The sequence below is a fragment of the Pithys albifrons genome, chromosome Z (genome assembly GCF_047495875.1).
Source record: "Pithys albifrons albifrons isolate INPA30051 chromosome Z, PitAlb_v1, whole genome shotgun sequence".
NCBI lineage: Eukaryota > Metazoa > Chordata > Aves > Passeriformes > Thamnophilidae > Pithys > Pithys albifrons.
This window is the reverse complement of record NC_092497.1, coordinates 63,639,991-63,659,508: the sequence shown is the minus strand read 5'-3', so window position 1 is coordinate 63,659,508 and position 19,518 is coordinate 63,639,991. Positions and strand designations below refer to the sequence as shown.

Here is a 19,518-nt window from a genome sequence, read left to right as displayed (position 1 = left end):
TTATTAGGACATGATGAACAGCCATGATGGATTTATTAAGACAGTCACGTAAAGCTAATCTAATGCTTTTCTGTGACAGTTTAACTGGCTCAGTAAGGCTCTTGATACTGTCCCTCATAACCCTCGTATAAGCAAAGATGGAATCATTATAGCTGGTTCCAAAACCTGCTAAAAAGATATATTCAAGGCATAGTCATCAATAGTTCAAATGAAGATTGCAAAGAAATTTTACTGTGAGAACTAATGTAATTTTTCCTCAGTCCAGTTCCAGTCCATTCTAGATTTGATAAAAATAAATGTGAATACCTAAACTTAGGAAGAAAAGAAAAATCAAATGCAGAAATACAAAAAGGGAAATTAACTGTCTGAAGAAATAGCCATGCACAGAAGAGGCACTAAGAGAGTATACTGGCACATTTACTAACAAAGTATTTCAAGCAATGAAAAAGTGATGTAATTTCTGTAATTTAAGCCAATGAGACAATCCTTAGGCTGATGTACACACTTACAACACCAGAGTAAGGTGCAATCAAATTTAAAAGGCTTCAAAAGACAGCAATCAGAATGCTAAAACTTCTGGATTACTCAGCACAAAGTAGACACGGACCTGTTGGAACAGGTGTAAAAGAGGGCCATGAAGATGATCAGAGGGCTGGAGCACCTCTCCTACAGAGACAGGCTGAGAGAGCTGGCATTGTTCAGCCTGAAGAAATCTCTGGGGAAACCTAATCATGGCTTTTCAGTATCTAAAGGAAGCATGTCAAAAAGAGTGAGAGCAACTTTTTACATGGGCCAATAGTTACAGGATAAAGAGGGAACAGTTTCAAACTGACCGACGAGAGATACAGATTAGATATTAGGATGAAATCTCTGCTGTGAGGGTAGAGAGGCACTAGAACAGATTGTGCAGAGTTGTGGATGCCCATCCCTGGGAGTGTTCAAGGCCAGGTTGGATAGGGCTCAGAGCAACCTGGTCTAGTTGGTGACATCCCTGCGCATGAAGGGGAGGGTTAGATCTAGATGATCTAAATTTAAGGTACCTTTCAGCCCAAACCATTCTGTGACTCTGAGAAGCCAGCTGGTGATTGCAGTGACAAGGGCACACTGATGATGTAGATCAGGTGTCTGAACTACCTGGAGCAACAGTATCTGGGCAACTGCAACCCTTTTGAAGACCAGTAATGGGACTCAGCAGTGTTAACAGCTCTACAGACCACTTATATTAGTAGCTGTCTCTTTTCACTAACTCAAAATAAAAATATGTACCTTGGGTGAAGATTTTTCCACAAAGGTCACTGCTGAATTCACAGTTTGTCATGGCACACTGAAAGATACTGTAAACCTGGAGAACGATGGGACATACTAGCAATCTAGAGATCTTCTGGAGTTTTTAGGTCCTTGACTAAACTGGAGCAAAATAACATCAATTGGAATTCATTGTTCCAGTCTGTGATGTTATAGGCCCTACCTGAATGTTGATGCCATACTTCTCTGACGGCTTGAACTCACCAGACTTCCTGATCCACACAGATAGGACTGGAGGGTAGCCAAAAAACTCCAACAAACCACACATAACCCAAACCCAAAACTGGTGCTGCTTAATCTGAATTTTACCACAGGTTGATGTTAACCTCCAGCAACTGCTAACAAAAAGTTGAAACTTATGTCTGTATTTCACAAATACTCTCCAATGCAAAGTGCAGTTTGCATAATATATTAAAACAACAGTGTAACCAAAGTAATAGACTACACCCTGAGGTTCTTAACATTAAAATAAGCTTGTAGGTCAAATCCTGGAATGTTTCTCAGAGTACAGCTCAGTAAAGGATTGGGAACTTGGAGATTTGGAATATTAATTCAACCTAGGTGAGGTATGAGTAAAGGAAGATAAAACGTCCATTTATTTACTCCCTCTAACGTATGTTATATCTGTGGCTGAATTCTGCTGGTTCTATAATTCAAATTATATAAATGCTTATAATGCATAAAGCTGGTTCTGCAGTTTCATTGTAAATTCTGCTCAGTGATATAGCTCTTTGAATATGCAGTTAAAAGAAAGCACAATGGGTATTTGTTAGTATATATATAATATGAAAATTTAAACAGAGAGCAGCAATTTAGAAATAAAAGAGAAAGAGAACAGCTTTAAAGATCACCTATTAACTGGAAATCACAAACTTCATAAGAAAAAACTTAATTTTAGAAGTATGCTTCAGATGCCTGGATGAAATTCTTCAAAGCTACTTACTATTAGAAAGAAGGCAGGAAGAGTAATGCTTAACAACCTTAAATCCTTTCCAGCAGACTGAGGAACAGTGAGTTGTCTTCTGCAAAAGCTGCATACACAATTGGACAGCAACGAAAGATGGGGAAAAAATAAATAAAACAATAGTACAAGAACTATCCCCAAAGACGGAGAAAGGTTCACATTTAAATGTACACAGATGGCACAATCATAAAGCAAAATAGTGAAAATTTTTACTTAACAGGTAAAATATTCAGTCCTAGCTACCCTGAGGGGCAATCCCTTTCATGTGACACTGACATTCACAACTAGCTTTTGTTCTTTTTCTGAGCTTAAGATGAAACTTCTCTAGTTACAACTGAAAACAAGCAAGTAAAAAGCTCTGGAAGAGAAAAATTTAACAATTACCTACCGCTCTTCTTCACTGCCACATGCAAACACACACAAAGTTTTGGGCAATGATCCAGATCTTTAACTAGCAAATATGGGAATCTTGCTTAGAAGTCCTTTTCTTACTGCCTGTGGAACTGCCTGTTTTACTTCTAAGTTTCTAATTAGTCCTTAAGGCACCAGAGCTCTCCTTTGTTACTCACTGTTTACGGCAGTGGTTGATCTGAACTCACTGCTGTTTCCTTGATGACTCGGGCAGGCTGTACAGCCTCTGGCACACACCTACTTTGGGGTCTACCAAATAGTACTCCCTATCGGCTAAACCAATAAAGATCCCATTCGAGATGGTTGAAATTTAACAACAATCTTCCTACAAGATGGTGCAAGAACAAAGAAAAATATCTAAAAGAGGAAATCGTTGACTTCATCATGCTGTCAGCTTTTTAAGAAGTAAAATGGGCAAGAGGTCAATTTTTATTTTTGTCCCAGGTCATGTACAACATTTATTCAGTGACTGTTTTTCTTTGCCTTTCAGTTTTGCCGTTTCTCCCTCAGAAAGAGACATAAACACACATAAAAATAATTTTCTAATCCTGGCCATGCAAAGAAACTGAAGATTTATGATTCGGTCCTGATGAACAATGTTTTTATGCATTTTTATTCATATGGAAAATATGAAAAAGCTATGATATAACATTTGAGAAGATACTGCAAATGCATCGTTGACTGGCTGAGTCTTTCAATGAAAGTGGTTAATGTGTAATGTTTCCTATGACAGTTTAGTGATACCTCCTGGAAAGCAGAGAGTATAAATCAATCTTATCTGTCATCCTATGGTACACTTAAGCTGATTGTGATAGTTTATATATGCAATACAAAGTTTCTAATTAATATCTCATAAGCTGCTAATTAACCATGTTAACAGAAGATAAACATGTGTGAAAGTATCAGAATTCTTTTGTTGTTCCCATTACCTTAAAATCTATCAGCATCCAACAATATGTACACAAATCCTTCATACTTAAGGGATTAACCTCAATACATCTATTGATAACTTGCTGTGGTTGGCTCAGAGCTCTCCCTGCTTGAAGTACTAAAGCTCACACTAGTGCCTCATTACTTTCTTTCAACTGAGATGTCTGAAGAAAAGCTTTCTAACAAATGTGCTCCTAAAGTTTCTGGAAGACTCTACAGATTTATATTCCATTGCAAAACTTTGTAGTCAGGACCTAGCTTTACTCTTTTTTCCCCCTTGTGTCTCACTGAACTGTCTAAAAGTCTTCGAAAAGATTAGATTCTCTACAACAACAATTTCAAATCTCTTGGTGATTGTATGTGCTATCCTCCTTTTCTACTGTGTTTTGAAAGTCATAGAAAAATAATAATTTTTCTCTTTTACATTTTTGCTTAGTCTGCACTATTCCATCAATTCACAACACAGTTATTATGAAATAAGTGCAAGGACTCATCTTCAAGCTCACATGTAATATCTGAGCTTCAAAAGGCTTCACTAAGAAAATGCTACTGTAATGCTGATGATTTTGTAAAACCTGTACCAAATTTAACAGTTCTCATCTTTCGTATTCACTGAGAAAGAATTATTGATAAATGGAAAAAAGTCCTACATTGGTAACAATAAATAATACCAAAATAAAGACTATGTAAATGTTATTGTAGGGAAATTCTTTCTTTTTGTTCCTATAGGGTTGTTTTGTATTTTTTTTTTATCAAAGTCAAGGTTGGTATTTTTATCAACCAAAAAAGGTTTATTTTGTCACTTTCATGGCTGTCAACTTCAAAGAAATTCACAATACATTCACAAATGGGTCTTTAATACTGAGTACTTGAAAAGCCATAGGAGAAGACAATGCAAATGACACACAACCGGAAAAAAAATTGTATTAATATTTTGGCCCCTCATTTCCTAAGAACACATATTTGTGGAGCTTCAATGTGATCTTTCTGTGAAGGGAAAACCATAAAGGTTTTGTTCCCTGTAACTTCTTAGAATAATAATTTTTTTCTTCAGAGCTGGAAGTTTAACCAGAAAAAGTAGAATCATTTGTGAGGGCAGTATACCTGACAAAAAATTGGCTCAATTTTAAGTACATGAAGAGGTACTGTTATTTCTAGAACAGGGAATTTTGAATCAACTTCAGTGAGAGCCAGAGCAGTTATTAAGACACACTTGAAAGCTGGATCTTTCGCTCATACTTCTAAAAATAAGAATGTCCACAGAATCTGACACATGTTAGCAACTATGTTGTTAAAAATAATGCATTTTTGTATCTGCTGGTTATCACTATATGGACAAATTTCACAGAAATTTCATTTTACACCCTCAGAAAAATATTTGAATGACATAAAACATTTCATACAATAAGTTACAGGCTGAACTTCACTTAACAATTTATCTGGAAAATTTCAAGCTTAAAGAAAAGCTACATTTTACTCAATGTTCTAAACATGAGGTTTTGATACTACACTGATTGTAAAGCTCAGATCATGTGACAGTTGAAATAATATATGCTCTCACTTAATCCAATTTGCATGACTTCATGGAAAAATACTAATATCCAGTCCAGGTGTGGAGATCTCTTATAAGAAGTCTCCAGGTCATCACTACTGAATCTCAGAAAACTGTGATTCGTCATATGCAAGTATGATTTCACAAAAGTAATGAGGAAAAGTATTGTTGACTTTTTGTATGCACTCAGTCCAAATGCTGATCTAGGCCTAGACCTATTTTTCTGCAACTGCATTCATGAGGGCAAGTATGTACTGTAATTATGTTATCAGATACTTTCATTTTTATCTCCTTCTACTGATCACTGTTTAGTCCAGTGTATGTTTTCTCAAATCAAATTTAAAAGAAAAATCAAGTCACAATAGAAAAAAAAAGACAACTATACTGACCTATGCTCATGAACTGTAATTTTTAATCATTATAGAACCTGAAAATGATAGAAGGTTTAAAATAAAACATTAAATATTTCTTTCTTCCTAGTTTTCACTTCACAGTTGAAAGTGAAAACTGTTTGAAACAATGAATAAAAAGTGTCCATATACAGAACCTGGTGGACATAAAAATGTTTCTCATTTCCATCTACACTTTCCTTGAGTTTAGGATTCCCAGTACTAAAAAAATAAAGAAAAAACCTCATCACAAACTGTGGCCCAGCCTTCACCATGCACAGAGATGTCTGAAGTCTAGAAGGAACATAGTGTCTTATAAAGTGTATTTCCTGATCAACAGCCATCTTCCAGAGAAAAGGCAAGTATCTCAATATTCTAATAATGTATCGGGTATTATTTTGTCTGAATCCAGTGACTGCACCCATATATAAGGACAGTATCAGTTTTCAACAACTGTAACAGAAAATAGATGGTTGTATTTTAAATACTAAGTATGCAATGTGCAGTCAGATAGCTTCCTAGGTGTCAATAACATCTATCTCAACTGTAACAAGAGTATTCTGCTTGCATGACCAACTGTTCTCTACAGACTTTGTTTCTACAACTGCCTATCAGCTGATAAAGTGTACACTTGCATTATGGAGCCTATCTTTCCTGCATTTGTAATTTTCCACACAGATGTGGCTGGGTGGGCCTATTTTTGTCATCAGCCCCATGATTATATGGCAGGCAGACCATTCCAGAAAGTGTAATCATAAAACTTGGGGTAAGCAATACGAGCCAGAAGTAAGTTCACTGTGAATAACCAAAGGCAATAGTATACCCTGAAAATTAATTAAGAGGGCATTTCCTTGCTGTTTCTTTTCTACTTCCTAAAAGTTAGTTGTATTTCAGGCAGGAAATGCTGCAGTCTTTTGCTGAGTGTGCAAAAAGAAAGATCTGTGCATTTAGTCTTCATGATGGGCACTAGGATGACAAATGTAGCAAGAACATCTTGGATAAGCTTGAAATGATCTTGGATATCCTTGAAAAATGAGGAGATAGTTACTGGGATCTCTAACACCACTATGAATTCATGCCCTATAGTATAATCTTGATAAACGATATTATTTTGTTTCTCAGCTTACTCCTGTAACTGATTTACAGTCCACCTCTGCTAATGGAGGAAGCAATGTTCACAGAGTTCCCTGTCAGAAATAGAAACATTTTAAAGACATAAACACAGTCTTGCACATACTAACATGACTTTGCACATTGTTTTTCATTATTTTTATGCTTGTATAAAACATGACAGACTGCAATACAAGTCTAGTCTGTAACAAATACTGCTCTTGTGTTCCTCCTTTCATGTAGTTGTCCCTCCTATGGCCTCCAGGCAAATTGTAGCTCATATGGTCTAAAGCACAGCTTTCTCCCAGGTACCATTCAATAGGCTGTGAGGATGCAGACAGTTTTTGATACAGCTGATCTTAAATGAAGTAATTACCAATGCCATAATGTGAGATACAAATCAGCTGATTCTGGTTTCAATTATACATTGTGACCAGCCAAAGTATACTGCATAAGTTTGTAATTTGCTCAAGTGGCGTTACAAAACACATTTACAAGTGCTGCACTGACACAGATTTGATCTAATTTGTCTGCTCACTACAAACACCCTAGGAAAGTCACACAAATTATCTTTAGGGCTGACAAAAAGATAACCTCACAGGAATTAGGAAGTTCCCTCTATTAATATTAGAGCTATTTACAGTAGACTGGATCTACCCCTAGTGTTCTTTAATATTCTTGACTGGGTCATAGATTTAGAAGGTTGTTATTCCTGCAGTTTACATCTCTTCCTTGGAGTGGGCGAGCACAATTAAAAATGTCCCAAAAGACAAGAGACAGGTAAGTAAGAGCCATCTGAGACTTTCAATGGCTTATTTAGTGAACATTTGCAACTGATACAGCAGGCATGAAACCATGGTATCAAGTCCTCTGCATCTTTTCTGCTCAAATTGCCTTGATTTCAAACTGTGGTGGGATGGAAGGTAAAGCATCTACATGCAGGGGCTGCAGTGGGGACTGGCCTCTCTGAGTAGCATTTAAATGAGCAGAGCTCCCTGTCTTCTCTCTCTTCTCTGCACCTGCTTTAGAGCCATGTACAACCTATTCCTTATGCAGAATACAAAGCCAGAAGATACCAAGACAATGATGCCATAACGAGCTAGGAGAAAACAGCTTGGAGTAAGTCAGGAAGACAGGAATTACTTCTTCTGGGATGAATGAGATCGGGTTTTTCATCTATCCAGAGGAACCATGTTTGAAGCTGGTGAAGTATGAGCTGGATGAACAGACAATGAGTTGGACTGAAAACTTCCTGAAGAGCTGGTGGTGATCAGTGGAATGAAGTCTAGTAGGAGGCCATTAACTAGAAATAAACCTCAGGGTTTAACACTGGGTCCAATTCCATTTAAAATCTTTGTTAATGATTTGGATGGATGGGGCAGTGTCCTCTCAGCAAGTTTGCTGATGACACAGATGTAGGAGGAAAGGTTGATGCACCAGAGAGTCGTGCTGCCATTCAGAGGGACCTCAGTGGGCTGGAGAAATGGACTGATGGAAACTTTGTGAAGTCCAACAACTGCAAAACCCTGCACCTGGACCATCTCCATGCACCAACACATGATAGGGGGCATCCAGCTGGAAAGCAGCTTTTCAGGGAAGGACCCAAAGGTCTTAGAGGACCATGAGGCTCTCCTAGGAGACTTCAACCAAGCTGATCATGAGCCAGCAATGTGCCCTAGTGGCAGAGAAGCCAGATGTTATCAAGGGGTGCACTAGGCAGAGCACTGACAGCAGGTTCAAGGAGATGATCCTTGATGCTCAGTGCTGGTGAGACATGCCAAGGTTCTGTGCCCAAGTCTGGGCTCCTCAGTGCAAGAGAGACATGGACATACTGGACAGAGACTGGACAAGAGTGACCAAACTGATGAGGGGACCACAGCATCTCTCCAGTGGGGAATGGCTGAGAGAGCTTGTACTGTTCAACCTGGAGAAGGGAAGACTCAAGGGGGATCTTATCAATGCATACAAATACCTGAGGGGGCAGAGTAAAGAAGACAGAGCCAGGCTCTTTTCAGTGCTCAGTAACAGCACTAGAGGCAATGGGTACAACCTGAAATGTGGGAAGTTCTACCTGAAACATTTTTTTTCCCCATGAAGGTGACTGAGCATGAGTTGCCCAAAGAAATTGTGGAGTCTGCCCCTTAGAAGTCTTCAAAAGCCAACTGGATATGGTCATAGGCATCTCTAAGTGGCCCTGCTTGAGCAGAGAGCTGGAGAAGATAACCTCCAAAGATCTCTTCCAACCTCAACTATTGTATGATTTGGTGAAAGAAACGAGCAGTAATCTATCCCTGTAAATCAGAAAGGGGAGATACATGCTCTGACAATTGGAAAGAAACACATACTGAACTCAGCTAAAAACTGAAAAAAAATGAATACAAAAGTTAATGAAAGGTGAAAAAAGTATAGTGATAGTTCCATAAACTCCAGTATTTCCTACAGCCAAAATAAAATATTCTCAAACAAAACCAGTGCGCAGGAACGGTGTGAACCAGCTTTAACTCAGTACTTGAGAAGATCATGGAACAGATTCTTCTGGAAGCTATGTTGAAGCATATGGAATACAGATAGGTGATTAAGGACAGCCAACATGGCTTCACCTACAGCAAATTATGCTGGACTCATCTAGTGACCTTCTACAATGAAGTGCCATGGGAAGAACAACTGATATTACCTACCTGAATTTCTGTATTGTCCCCCACAGATTTCTTATCTCTTAATTGGAAAGACATGGATTTAATGGATGGAGTCTTAGCTGGAGAAAGACCTAGCTTGATGACTTCAGCTGCAGTGAATGGTTCAATGTCCAAATGGAAACCAGCAATGAGTGGTGTTCCTCAAGGGTAAGTATAGGAAGCAATACTACTTAATATTTTAATTAATGACATAGATAGTGGGACTGAATGCACTATCAACTTGCTTGCAGATAACATCAAGCTGAGTGTGGCTGATGATTCACATGATGGATGCAATACTGTCCAGAGGGAGGGATCCTGAGAGACTCAAGAAGTGGGCTCATGTGAACCTCATGAAGTTCAACAACGTCAAGTGCAAGGCACTGAACACAGCCAGGGCAACCCCTAAGACCTGTACAGAAGAATGGATTGAGAGCAGTTATCCAGAGAAGAAATTGAGGGTACTGATAAATGAAAAGCTGGACATAACTTGTGAAAAGCTGGACATAACTTGTGAACTCCATGCAATTCTCCAAAGTATTTAAAAAATAATCTCATTTATTTTTGTGGAAGTATAAGAAGTGTAAGAAAAATGCCCGGTTACTGTTATAAACTAACAGATTTGCTATACCTAAGATAAGACACACATACATCTTACTTTTTTCCTCTTTTATCTGTTACCTTTAACAGTCTCTATACCAAATACAAACCCAATACCGTTCCATACATATATGCACATATGCACTACATTTTTATACTTACTACATAAGTCTATTACACATACAAAAGACTTTCTTCAGCTTATTTAATATACTTAAACTTTGAAAACACAAAATAAATAGCTTGCTGTATACAATAGAGCAATGCTTATAAGTAATGTTTATAAGTAATTCGCATTTTATTATATCCGTATAAGAAGGGTTTTATTGAAATTCAATCAGAAGATGCTGGCCTCACTGAACAGAAAGCTACTATTGGAGTACATAGGAAATGGTCTGTTCTGTTACTAACAAAATTTTGCACTGTACTTTACTCCTGTGCAACAGCTTATATAATTTTGGGTAATTTCTTGTGAATCTGCAGACCTGAAACTTGGTACAATATAAGATTTAAGCTGATCTTTTCAATGTAGAAACAATTTCAATGCATTTTCATCATGAATGTAAAGAATTCATGGCACAATTTGAGACTTTTGTAGGAGTTTAACTTTCAACATAATCCTTTTAAAATTTGAAATCTTTGGCTTTTCTTTAATATTGGTAGTGTGGGTTCATTGTTCTTTTTAATATGTATCTATGCATATAAACTCATCCTTAAGTCACATCTTAAAACTAAAACAGGAAAAGAAAATTTCGTTTAGCAACTGGACAATTTCAGGGACAAGGAAATGAAATTATGGATGTAAATGTTGAAAATTTGGATTTTTAACACTTATAATGCTTGTGAAATGTAGACAATAGTTATCTGTAGCAGCAGTAGAGGAGTATGTTGGGAGGGTATTTAATTGCAAGAGTCACATGACTGAAAGTTAAGTGGTATGTTAGGGAGCTGTATTGCTGTTCTTCATAATTTTCTGTTTTGCAATTTGCATGTTGAAATGTCTTAAATGTATAGCATTGGTGACCAGGGCCCCAGCTAGGTGCCTAAAGCATAATTTTCTTCACTTGAAGTCAAAACAAATAGCTACTACTGCAAGATCTATGTGGAAGGTAAGATAGTAAATTACACTAGCAAAAGCAAAATAAAAATAGAGAATCTCTTCTGTGAATGTCGTGTTACCCCAACACACAGCCAAGGCAAACTGATTAAAATTCATCTTTTCTGGTTTCTCAAACTGCTCAGCTGGTACATATTAGAGCCTTCTAGCAATGATGATTTGATTTCTTCTCAGCAATTTACAAAATTCTTTTTCACCTTTCTTGATTCCTGAGATTGGAAAGCAGACACATTTACATTACACAATGCAGGTACCTAATTACTGTCTCAGACTCAACTCAGCACGATGATCTGGTTTTTTCACATCCCATGCTGACTTTCACCTGCCTAACTTGAGGGACACTAAAGGTTTGTTCCTTCACTTTTACATATGAGATGAACAATATTATTCATCAAAGCTATCCTATTAAAACAGAAGGAACTACTCACATACCTGCATTAAAACACATGTACAAGTCCTTGCAGGATTAAAAAGGCAGGAAGCAACAGGTTGGGGCAATAGACATCATATGGGTGGAAGGAAGAATGGGTGATAGCAAGACATGGTTATGTGGGCAGGTTGCATAGATAAGTTTGAAGGCATTTGAAGACTTATTTTTAAGAAGTCTGACCTAGCTTTAAACAAATGTGTTGCTTGTCATGTAGCAGCTGTTCCTGAAGTATCAGAAATTCTAGTGCTCATGATCGATAACTCACACTAAATTTAACACATGATGGGACATTAATACATTTTGGATAACATAATTGCTAATTTTTTACAGAACAGTGTTATGCATAGTTCATAGGTGGTCAGATATGCATCTTGGCTCACCAACATAAAGGGTACACCTTAAGTGACTAGCAGACTGATGTTGTACTGAGGAACCATAAAAATAGTCTTCATAAAACAGTATACAGCTTATTTAAATCACTGGCAAGAGAAAAAGTGAGGAAAAAATCGGGAGAGTTTTCATGCAAATTTGTAGTGAATGCAGAGTAATTAGATCAGCAATATACTAACTCCTGTAAGTGATGCCTTGCCAGTAACTTCCAAGTTTCACTAGGAGTTGCATTTTGAAGAAGTGAAGTCAGGGACTCTGATGAGAAAGGACCAAAATTTTGTAGCTGTAAATTAGTCTTTTGCATAAAGGGAAGAAAGCTAGCACACCAACCTAGTAGTCCCCTGATTCTGAAAAGTACTTTAAAAAATTCCAAAACACCACATTAAAAAGGCTTGTTGCAAAGATCTATCACTCTACTGTCAGCAAACCAAACTGCACTGGAGTCATGTAAAAATGTCCTGCTCCTTTTGAGGAAAGGGAAACTTGATGTTCTGCTAGCAAATATATTTAATTTCCACTATACTGTGTAAAAGAGAATATTCATACTTGCAAAATAAACATGCAGATTGTTAAATTGGAATCATATTCAGAACACACTGATAACATATTTCAACATTTAACCTGTCATGAAAAATACTGAGTATTTCACAATTGATTGAAAAGAAAAAGAAATTTAAAAAAATTATAACAGTTATTTAATTTCACAACAGTTTTTACTAGGAAAACTTCTGTGAGCCTTTGTGAAATGAAGATGAATTAATTGTTATGACTACACTACTTTTAAAGGCTTTAGTCATACAGATTAACAGTGACCATCACCAAAGCTGAGGAAAGCTGCCAGAAAGCGGACCCTAAAAATAGGAAGAAAGTAAATAACTCAAACCCTTTAAATATCAGCTAGTTATGCTCTCTGTTCAAGCAAGATCCAAATGATCACGAATTGTGTCAGGATACTGCAGTGAACTGCTCATCAGATAGCTTCAAAATATGATGTTTCACTCCCCCATAAACTGAAAAATAATTCCCACAGGATACAGAAAGGTACACTAATGCATATTCTGCCATGGGAAAGGCACACCACAGAGGAGCTAATTTTATCCTCTCTGACTGCAAACCTCATGTCTTCCGACAAATTGCTGAGGAGGTGGAGTTTCTCCGCATACTTTTCTCTCTGGCACAGAAACTTATCCTCAGTTTATATTATCATTATGCTATTTGTTCTTTTATGTGTCAGCAAACTCAGATACCTGGTACTTACATCAACACCCTAGAAACATAGTTTTTGTCTCAAGATGATACTCTTGAAAACAAAACCTGTTTTTTTCTTTAACCTAACAACATGATAAAATAATTGTCTTGGTTTCTTACTGCCACCACAGAGTACAGACCAACAGTCAGCACTTCCCTGGGAAAAGACACCGAAGTCTCTCTGACAGCAAGTTTAGTCTCAAGAGTATGATGTTCCAACAGCTGAGCTCTAATTTATTTGGTTTGGGGAGAGAAGGGGGGAAGTAGATGTATTTTCAGTCACCTGAGGATTTTTTCTTTTCATAGATGAAAGGATGAAAAGAAGAAAAAAATCCCAAGGATGTATGTCATTGCAGTATTGATGCCCTACATAAACTCATTTCCCAGAAATGCTAATTTAGAGACCAGGCCATTTTGCCACTTCTTGCGGAGGGGGAACTCCAACCCTCTGCTTCGTCGAAAGCGAGCAGCCCCGCCAGCGAAGTCGGGCTTCTCCGGACAGATGGGGAACGAACTTGTGGGGTGAGACTGGAAGTCACCTCCCTGCCAGAGGACACGGACCCACAGCCGGCTTCGTATTGAGTATCCTTCATCAGAGCCAACCTTGCTGCACAAGCGCACCCCGGGGATCCCGCAGCAGCAGCGCGGCGGGGGCGCGGTGCCCGCCCAACGGGTGTCCAGCCCGGCTATCTATAGCCGGCAGGCGGCTCCCTGCCCGAGGGTCTCTAGAAGAGGAGCGGCCCGCCCCTGCTCCTGCCGGCCGATCGCCTGTCTTGGCCGGGGTAAGACTGGCGAAGGATAGTTGCCGGGTACGAGGAAAGCCACTTACCTGTTGATTTTCAGGGCGAACGCCCTCCTGTCTGCGGCGGGCAAGGTCGCCATGCAGGCGAGCAGCCGCAGGTGTCGGCTGCCGATGAGGACCGAGGCCGGCTGTACGGCTGAAGGGCGGCTTTATTTATTTATTTTTCTTAAGTGCATGCTCCGGGCTAAAAACCCGACGATCTGCTGACTATTCTGGGTGTCAACTTCCGCATTTCACCTTCCTCACCGAAATCGGCCGGTGGGAGGGATCTGCCCCACTGCACAGCTGGCTGCTCACCCCGCCGTCTCTGCCCCTCCTCCGACAGCGCCCAGCCGGCATCCCCGGCACCCCGCGCCTCTTCGGCGGTGCCCACCGCCTGCCCCCGGGCACTGAGACGGAGCAGGAACTTCCCTTCCCTCTTTAACAACTGGCGAACTTTGAACCGGCCGAGGGCATTTTGGAGGGAAGCAGAAACAAGGCAACTGCTTAGGCACGGTCAGGAAGGGAAGGCACCGTGTACCTCTGGACGCGCACAGCTGCGCGAATGCTTGCGCCTCCTCTTTTCTTTCTCCCTCTTTTTATTTCAGAAACTGCACTGCAGGTGTCAGACACCTCCGCGTCCGCCCCAGCACAGGCCACACACATACACACACACCTGCCTGGGGTGGAGCGCTGCCCTGCAGGGGCGGGCGGGGAAGCAGCAGAACCGCTGCGCTCTACATCGGCCCCGGGCGCCGCCGATCCATCCCGTCTTGCCAGGTGGAGCAGGCGTGGCCGTCGGGCAGGGCCAGGCAGGATCGGGAAGGGCAAGCCTGAATAGGATTGCTCGGAGCAGGGCACGACCGCGCCTTCGGCTCTTCAGGCAGGAGAGATGGCCAGGGTACCTCCTTTGCCCCGCTGACGCAGGAGTGGAGCTGTTCGGGCAGCTAGGGTCAGCTCTTTACCTGGACGATATTTTGCCAATACACAGGTGTGCCTGAGGCATATGTTTCTCTTACACATAAATTGAGTAAGAAAACGCACAGGTACAAACACACCAGGTACCAGCTCAGCTTGGCTAAAAGCTGGCATCACTGCTGCTCTCTTCACCGGCAGTTAGCACTCAACTTTTTAAAAGGCCATTTTTATTAAGTATCTTGTAGTTTTGTACCAAGTGATGTTTCTTACCCGGTATTTTTATTTCTGCCTTGGTGCAAATTTCACTGCTTCTGCAGATAAATAGAACTCAGACTTCATTTGAAAGGGGAAACAGAAGGCAAACATGGTTTCTGTAGATGAGTTTTGAGGCAGTAGAGGCAATTTGGTTTTACCTTGTCCTGTTTTTATTACATCTGGGCTTTGGTGGCAACAACATTAGGGCAGCCCATTGGAAGGCAGTCATAGCTTATATCTCCTTTTCCAGTAAGGTATATCTAAAGGAAAACAGCAGGATATGAGTCAAGGAATGGAAGCTTGTCAAAAAATGAAAGCCTAAAATCGTGCTACTACCTTTTACTTGGTAGGATTCACCATTCTCCAGAGTACTGGTAAGTATACGTAGCCTCAGATATCAATGTTAACCTCTAAAGTCTTGGAAGAGCACTGGCCAAGGTTCCTTAGGGAAATGTAGAGAGGCTGAAGAGTGAAAGATTTAACAAAAAAAGAAACCAGTAGTAAATAAAAAGAGTTGAAAATAAATATGGCTATCTTTTTGGGGGAAAAAAACCCCACAAGGATCCACAGCAGAACAAGACCTGAAATACTCAGAGAGACTTCAGAAAGAAAATACTAAAATCTACTATTAATAAAATGTTCTTAACTAGCAAATATTTGCTTTGGGAAGAATAAATTGGACACCTGATTTCATGGAACTTACCTACCACACCTGTTCTTTCTTTACGTCACCAAGATAAAGCTAAGGCCACTTACCTCCACTTTAATATTACTTAGTTATAAATCACTGATATATAGCTGTGATTTGGTATGTGTATTGGTGACAAGAAAACTTTTGAATGTCATAGATACTGGCTGTGGCATAAACTAGCTATTTTTTTATTGTTCAACTATCTCCAGGAGAGCTGAGTTTCATCCCAGGTCATGGTGACTTGGAAAGACAAATGCCATCATTCTGAAAATCACCCCCTTCCTTCTTCTTTCCCCAGCTTTGTATGCGGAGCATGATGCCATATGGTCTGTGATGTCCCTGTCGTCATTTGGGGTCAGTTATGCTGGCAGTGTCCTCTCCCAACCCCTTGTACATCCCCAGCCTTCTCACAGGTGGGGTAGGGTGAGAAGTAGAACAGTCCTTGGCATTATGCAAGTGCTGGTCGGCAATAACAACACACGGCTGTCTTACTGACACTTCTTCCAGCACAAATCCAGTACAAAGCCCCATACCAGCTACTATGAAGAAAATTATTTCTACAAAAAAACACAAACTAATTAAAAACCCAGCCAAACCCAACACATATATTCAATAGATACAGAACAAAACCACTTAAATTATCTAATTTTACATTTTCATCTTTTTGGATGAACTGAATTGTCAGATGCCTACTTCAATCTACGAACAGCAAAACTCATCAAATACTCCTTTTCATCTACTATGTCAGCAATTACATTGCTTCTTTTAGAGGAGAAAAAAAAAGAAAAAAAAAATATAGAATTTTATCAAGAAAGTTTACTTAGTTTTAACTTATTCGAGTACTACCAGATGAGAAGTTGTTGAAATGATTTTTTAAGGTATTTTATCAATTATTGTCTATATTAGTGCTCCAGTTTACTGTTAAACAAACACTATTGTTTGAATTTCTGCAACAAACCAACCTACTAAATATAAGGTAATGAAGTTTAAACATTTGTTTAGAACAAGAAATAGAACAAGATTTTTCCAGTTAGGACATTAAAAAAATTACATCAAACCTGGTTTCAGTGAAGGCAGCAAAAAATAAAAGTAAACAAAATAGTGCAATTCAGAACAGGCCATGGTTTTGCAAACCTAGCTTGCTTGGGTATCAGCAGCTGTTCGTAGGTTTTGTATATGATACAGTGGGAACCGTGCTTACCTTCCTCATTTCCTCATCCCCATTCTTTTGTCACACACACATGCATCCCAAATGGGGTCCTAAACATTGCTGCATCACTTCAGCCTTAGAATCAGTCATAAAGCCATTCTTCTCTGTAGTTCCTCTTGGGTTTCAATGGCTTTCACCATGCTTTGGTTTTCCTCCTGCTGCCTGACCTGGAGGTGATGGTGGTGGTGCAGCAGGTTGTTTGCTGTACCTGGGCTGTCCGTAGAGCTGGAGGTCCAGCCACAAAGAGCAGCTGACTGGTAATAACAACGGCACAGGTTGGGTACAAGTGCTTGGGCTACTGCTCTGAAGGAGTTTGAAGGCTGGGGTTAAGGAAACACTGTATGCTGGTTTAAAGGTAAACCATCAGGAGAAATGAACCTAACTCAGATTACAGGTCTGAGTTACAATTTAATAAAAAGATTACAATAAATACAATGACACAGAGAAAAAGTGGTTTTAACCCACAAAACCCAGATGTATAACTCAGCACTCTGGGGCACAAACAGCACAGTGTTTGTTCGCGCTTGTGCTGAGCCCCATGTGGTCCCTCTGAGTACAAAGTAAAAGGAAAGGAAGGCCTGTTGGTGAGGATGATGGTCACAGTCATGTCGAGAGTGGCAATTGCAGTCCTGTTGAGGTTCTGGTCCTCCTCTGGATCCAACAAGTGGTACCAGAAGTCCCTAAAGCCCAAGGTTATAAATGCTCAGGTTCAGGTAGGAATGCCCAGTACCTTCTCCGGGGAAGGAGTTTTACAATGGGTGATTTACTCTGTGAGTCATGGGATATTTTTGGAATTTTCGATGGCCCATTAGCAAACATGATCCCTCAGACTGGCTGTGAAAGTGCTAATGCCTCCCTGGAGGGGAGTTATCACACATTGGTATGAAAACTAGGAAACAGTCCCGTCTCCCACAGTTATCTAACACCCAGGTTGCAGACTGAACTGTCAGGTGTGCCCTGGGCAGCTGCTGTAAATGATCCATTAACAGCTCAAGAGAAATTACACACAGGGTACAGAATACAGAGCTTTGGTTACACCCACACGGTGATAAACTGGTCCCAACTGCTGAACCAGGACACACTGGAAGATTCCAGACAGTGGTTTGCATGTCTACCTACTACTTACCTGGGGATATTTTTTTTGTTTTCTGTTAAGGTACAGATTTCCAAACATCTTTTTTCTTAAAAGAAAAAATTACCAGTAACTTGTTCAACAGCAGTGGTATCCCTGCAAAGAATGCTACTGCATGATAGATTATTACAGCACTATGCCCATCATTAAACACAACTTTCTATCTCAGCATAGCCATGGATTGTCTCCAAACAAAGCCCTGCTTGAATTTTAAAAGTCAACTGCTTATTTGTAGATGGTGTACCTTTGATGCTTGACCAGCAACTGAGTTACGTCCATGGGAGTTTTCTCAGTATTTTTTATTAATGTTAAGTTTGCATCTTTGGCATAAAAACACCAGCAGTGTATAACTTCAGTAATGAATAACTGTTATTTGACTACCCTCTAAAAATATCTGGAGGTTCACACTAACAGGAAAACTGTGATGATCTCAGTTAGTAGTACCTGCCAGAACACACAAGGCCTGTTAACGTTTCTACTTCCTACTCACATCACTGACTAGAACAGTGTAATGTAGCCAGCGCAAATGCAATCTCCTTAAAGGAAGTTGACATGCCATCACTGGCATAGATCTCGACTGTATCTAGTAAAATCTAAGTGATTTATTCAAGACTGTTTTAAATAAAAAAATTTATATGAAATTTAGTAGGCTAAATCTCAGAAAAATGTGTATTTCTATTAATTATTTCTATTAATGTTCTAAATAGATTGACAATGAAATATTGAACCTCCCCTAAAAAGTAAATTTAAAAAGTCACTCCTAGGTTTAAGTTTCATTTTTGTGTTGGTGAAACAGAAGAAAGGGAACTTAGATAACTTTGAAGCTTTCTGGTTTTTTTACAAAACACTTAACTCTAAAAAACCCCCAGTCTATGTGAAAGCATATATTCTTTTTCCATTTGTCTGTGCAAATTATTCTGGAGGAATAAAAATGTTACTGACCAGATTCATATTACAGAGTTTCTCAAATAGAAATGTTTCCTTGTTCACAGTGAACAAAACTCAAGTAGAGACAACAGTGATAAAATTTTCCCTTACTGTCACCATCTTCTGATATGAGGCAACTTGCTAGATGATATGATATTGACACTAAGCCATACCTTTATTCTAATGTTGTCAGTTTCATTACATTTCACATTATAACAGCATATTGAGCACATAAGTCATAAAAAGCAGCAGTGTTGGAAAGCAGGTGCACTGGCTGAAGTAAGATCTTCCTTCTCTTAATTGACATGTGAATAATCTGTATTCTTCAAAGAAAAATGAAGGCCAGTTGTCAGGAGAAACCGTATAGATAAGAAAATAGAAATAGTTTAATATAGGAATAGTTAAACCCAGAGAACAGACAAGGAAGAAGTAAATGTACCATAGGGAGTATGCAAATCATCCTTAAGTTATGCCTCTGTTTAC

The 19,518-nt window shown here is 39.4% G+C and overlaps 1 protein-coding gene across 1 annotated transcript in view; it reads right to left on the bottom strand.

Moving 5' to 3' along the window:
* The window catches only part of DOCK8 (dedicator of cytokinesis 8), an 87,944-nt gene extending 73,772 nt beyond the window's left edge, over positions 1-14,172 (bottom strand). The window contains exon 1 of the mRNA XM_071579872.1: positions 13,951-14,172. Within this exon, the coding sequence (XP_071435973.1) occupies positions 13,951-14,003 (53 nt within the window). The 5' untranslated portion in view covers positions 14,004-14,172. The remainder of the gene's footprint in view (positions 1-13,950) is intronic.
* Between the last annotated feature and the right edge of the window lie 5,346 nt (positions 14,173-19,518).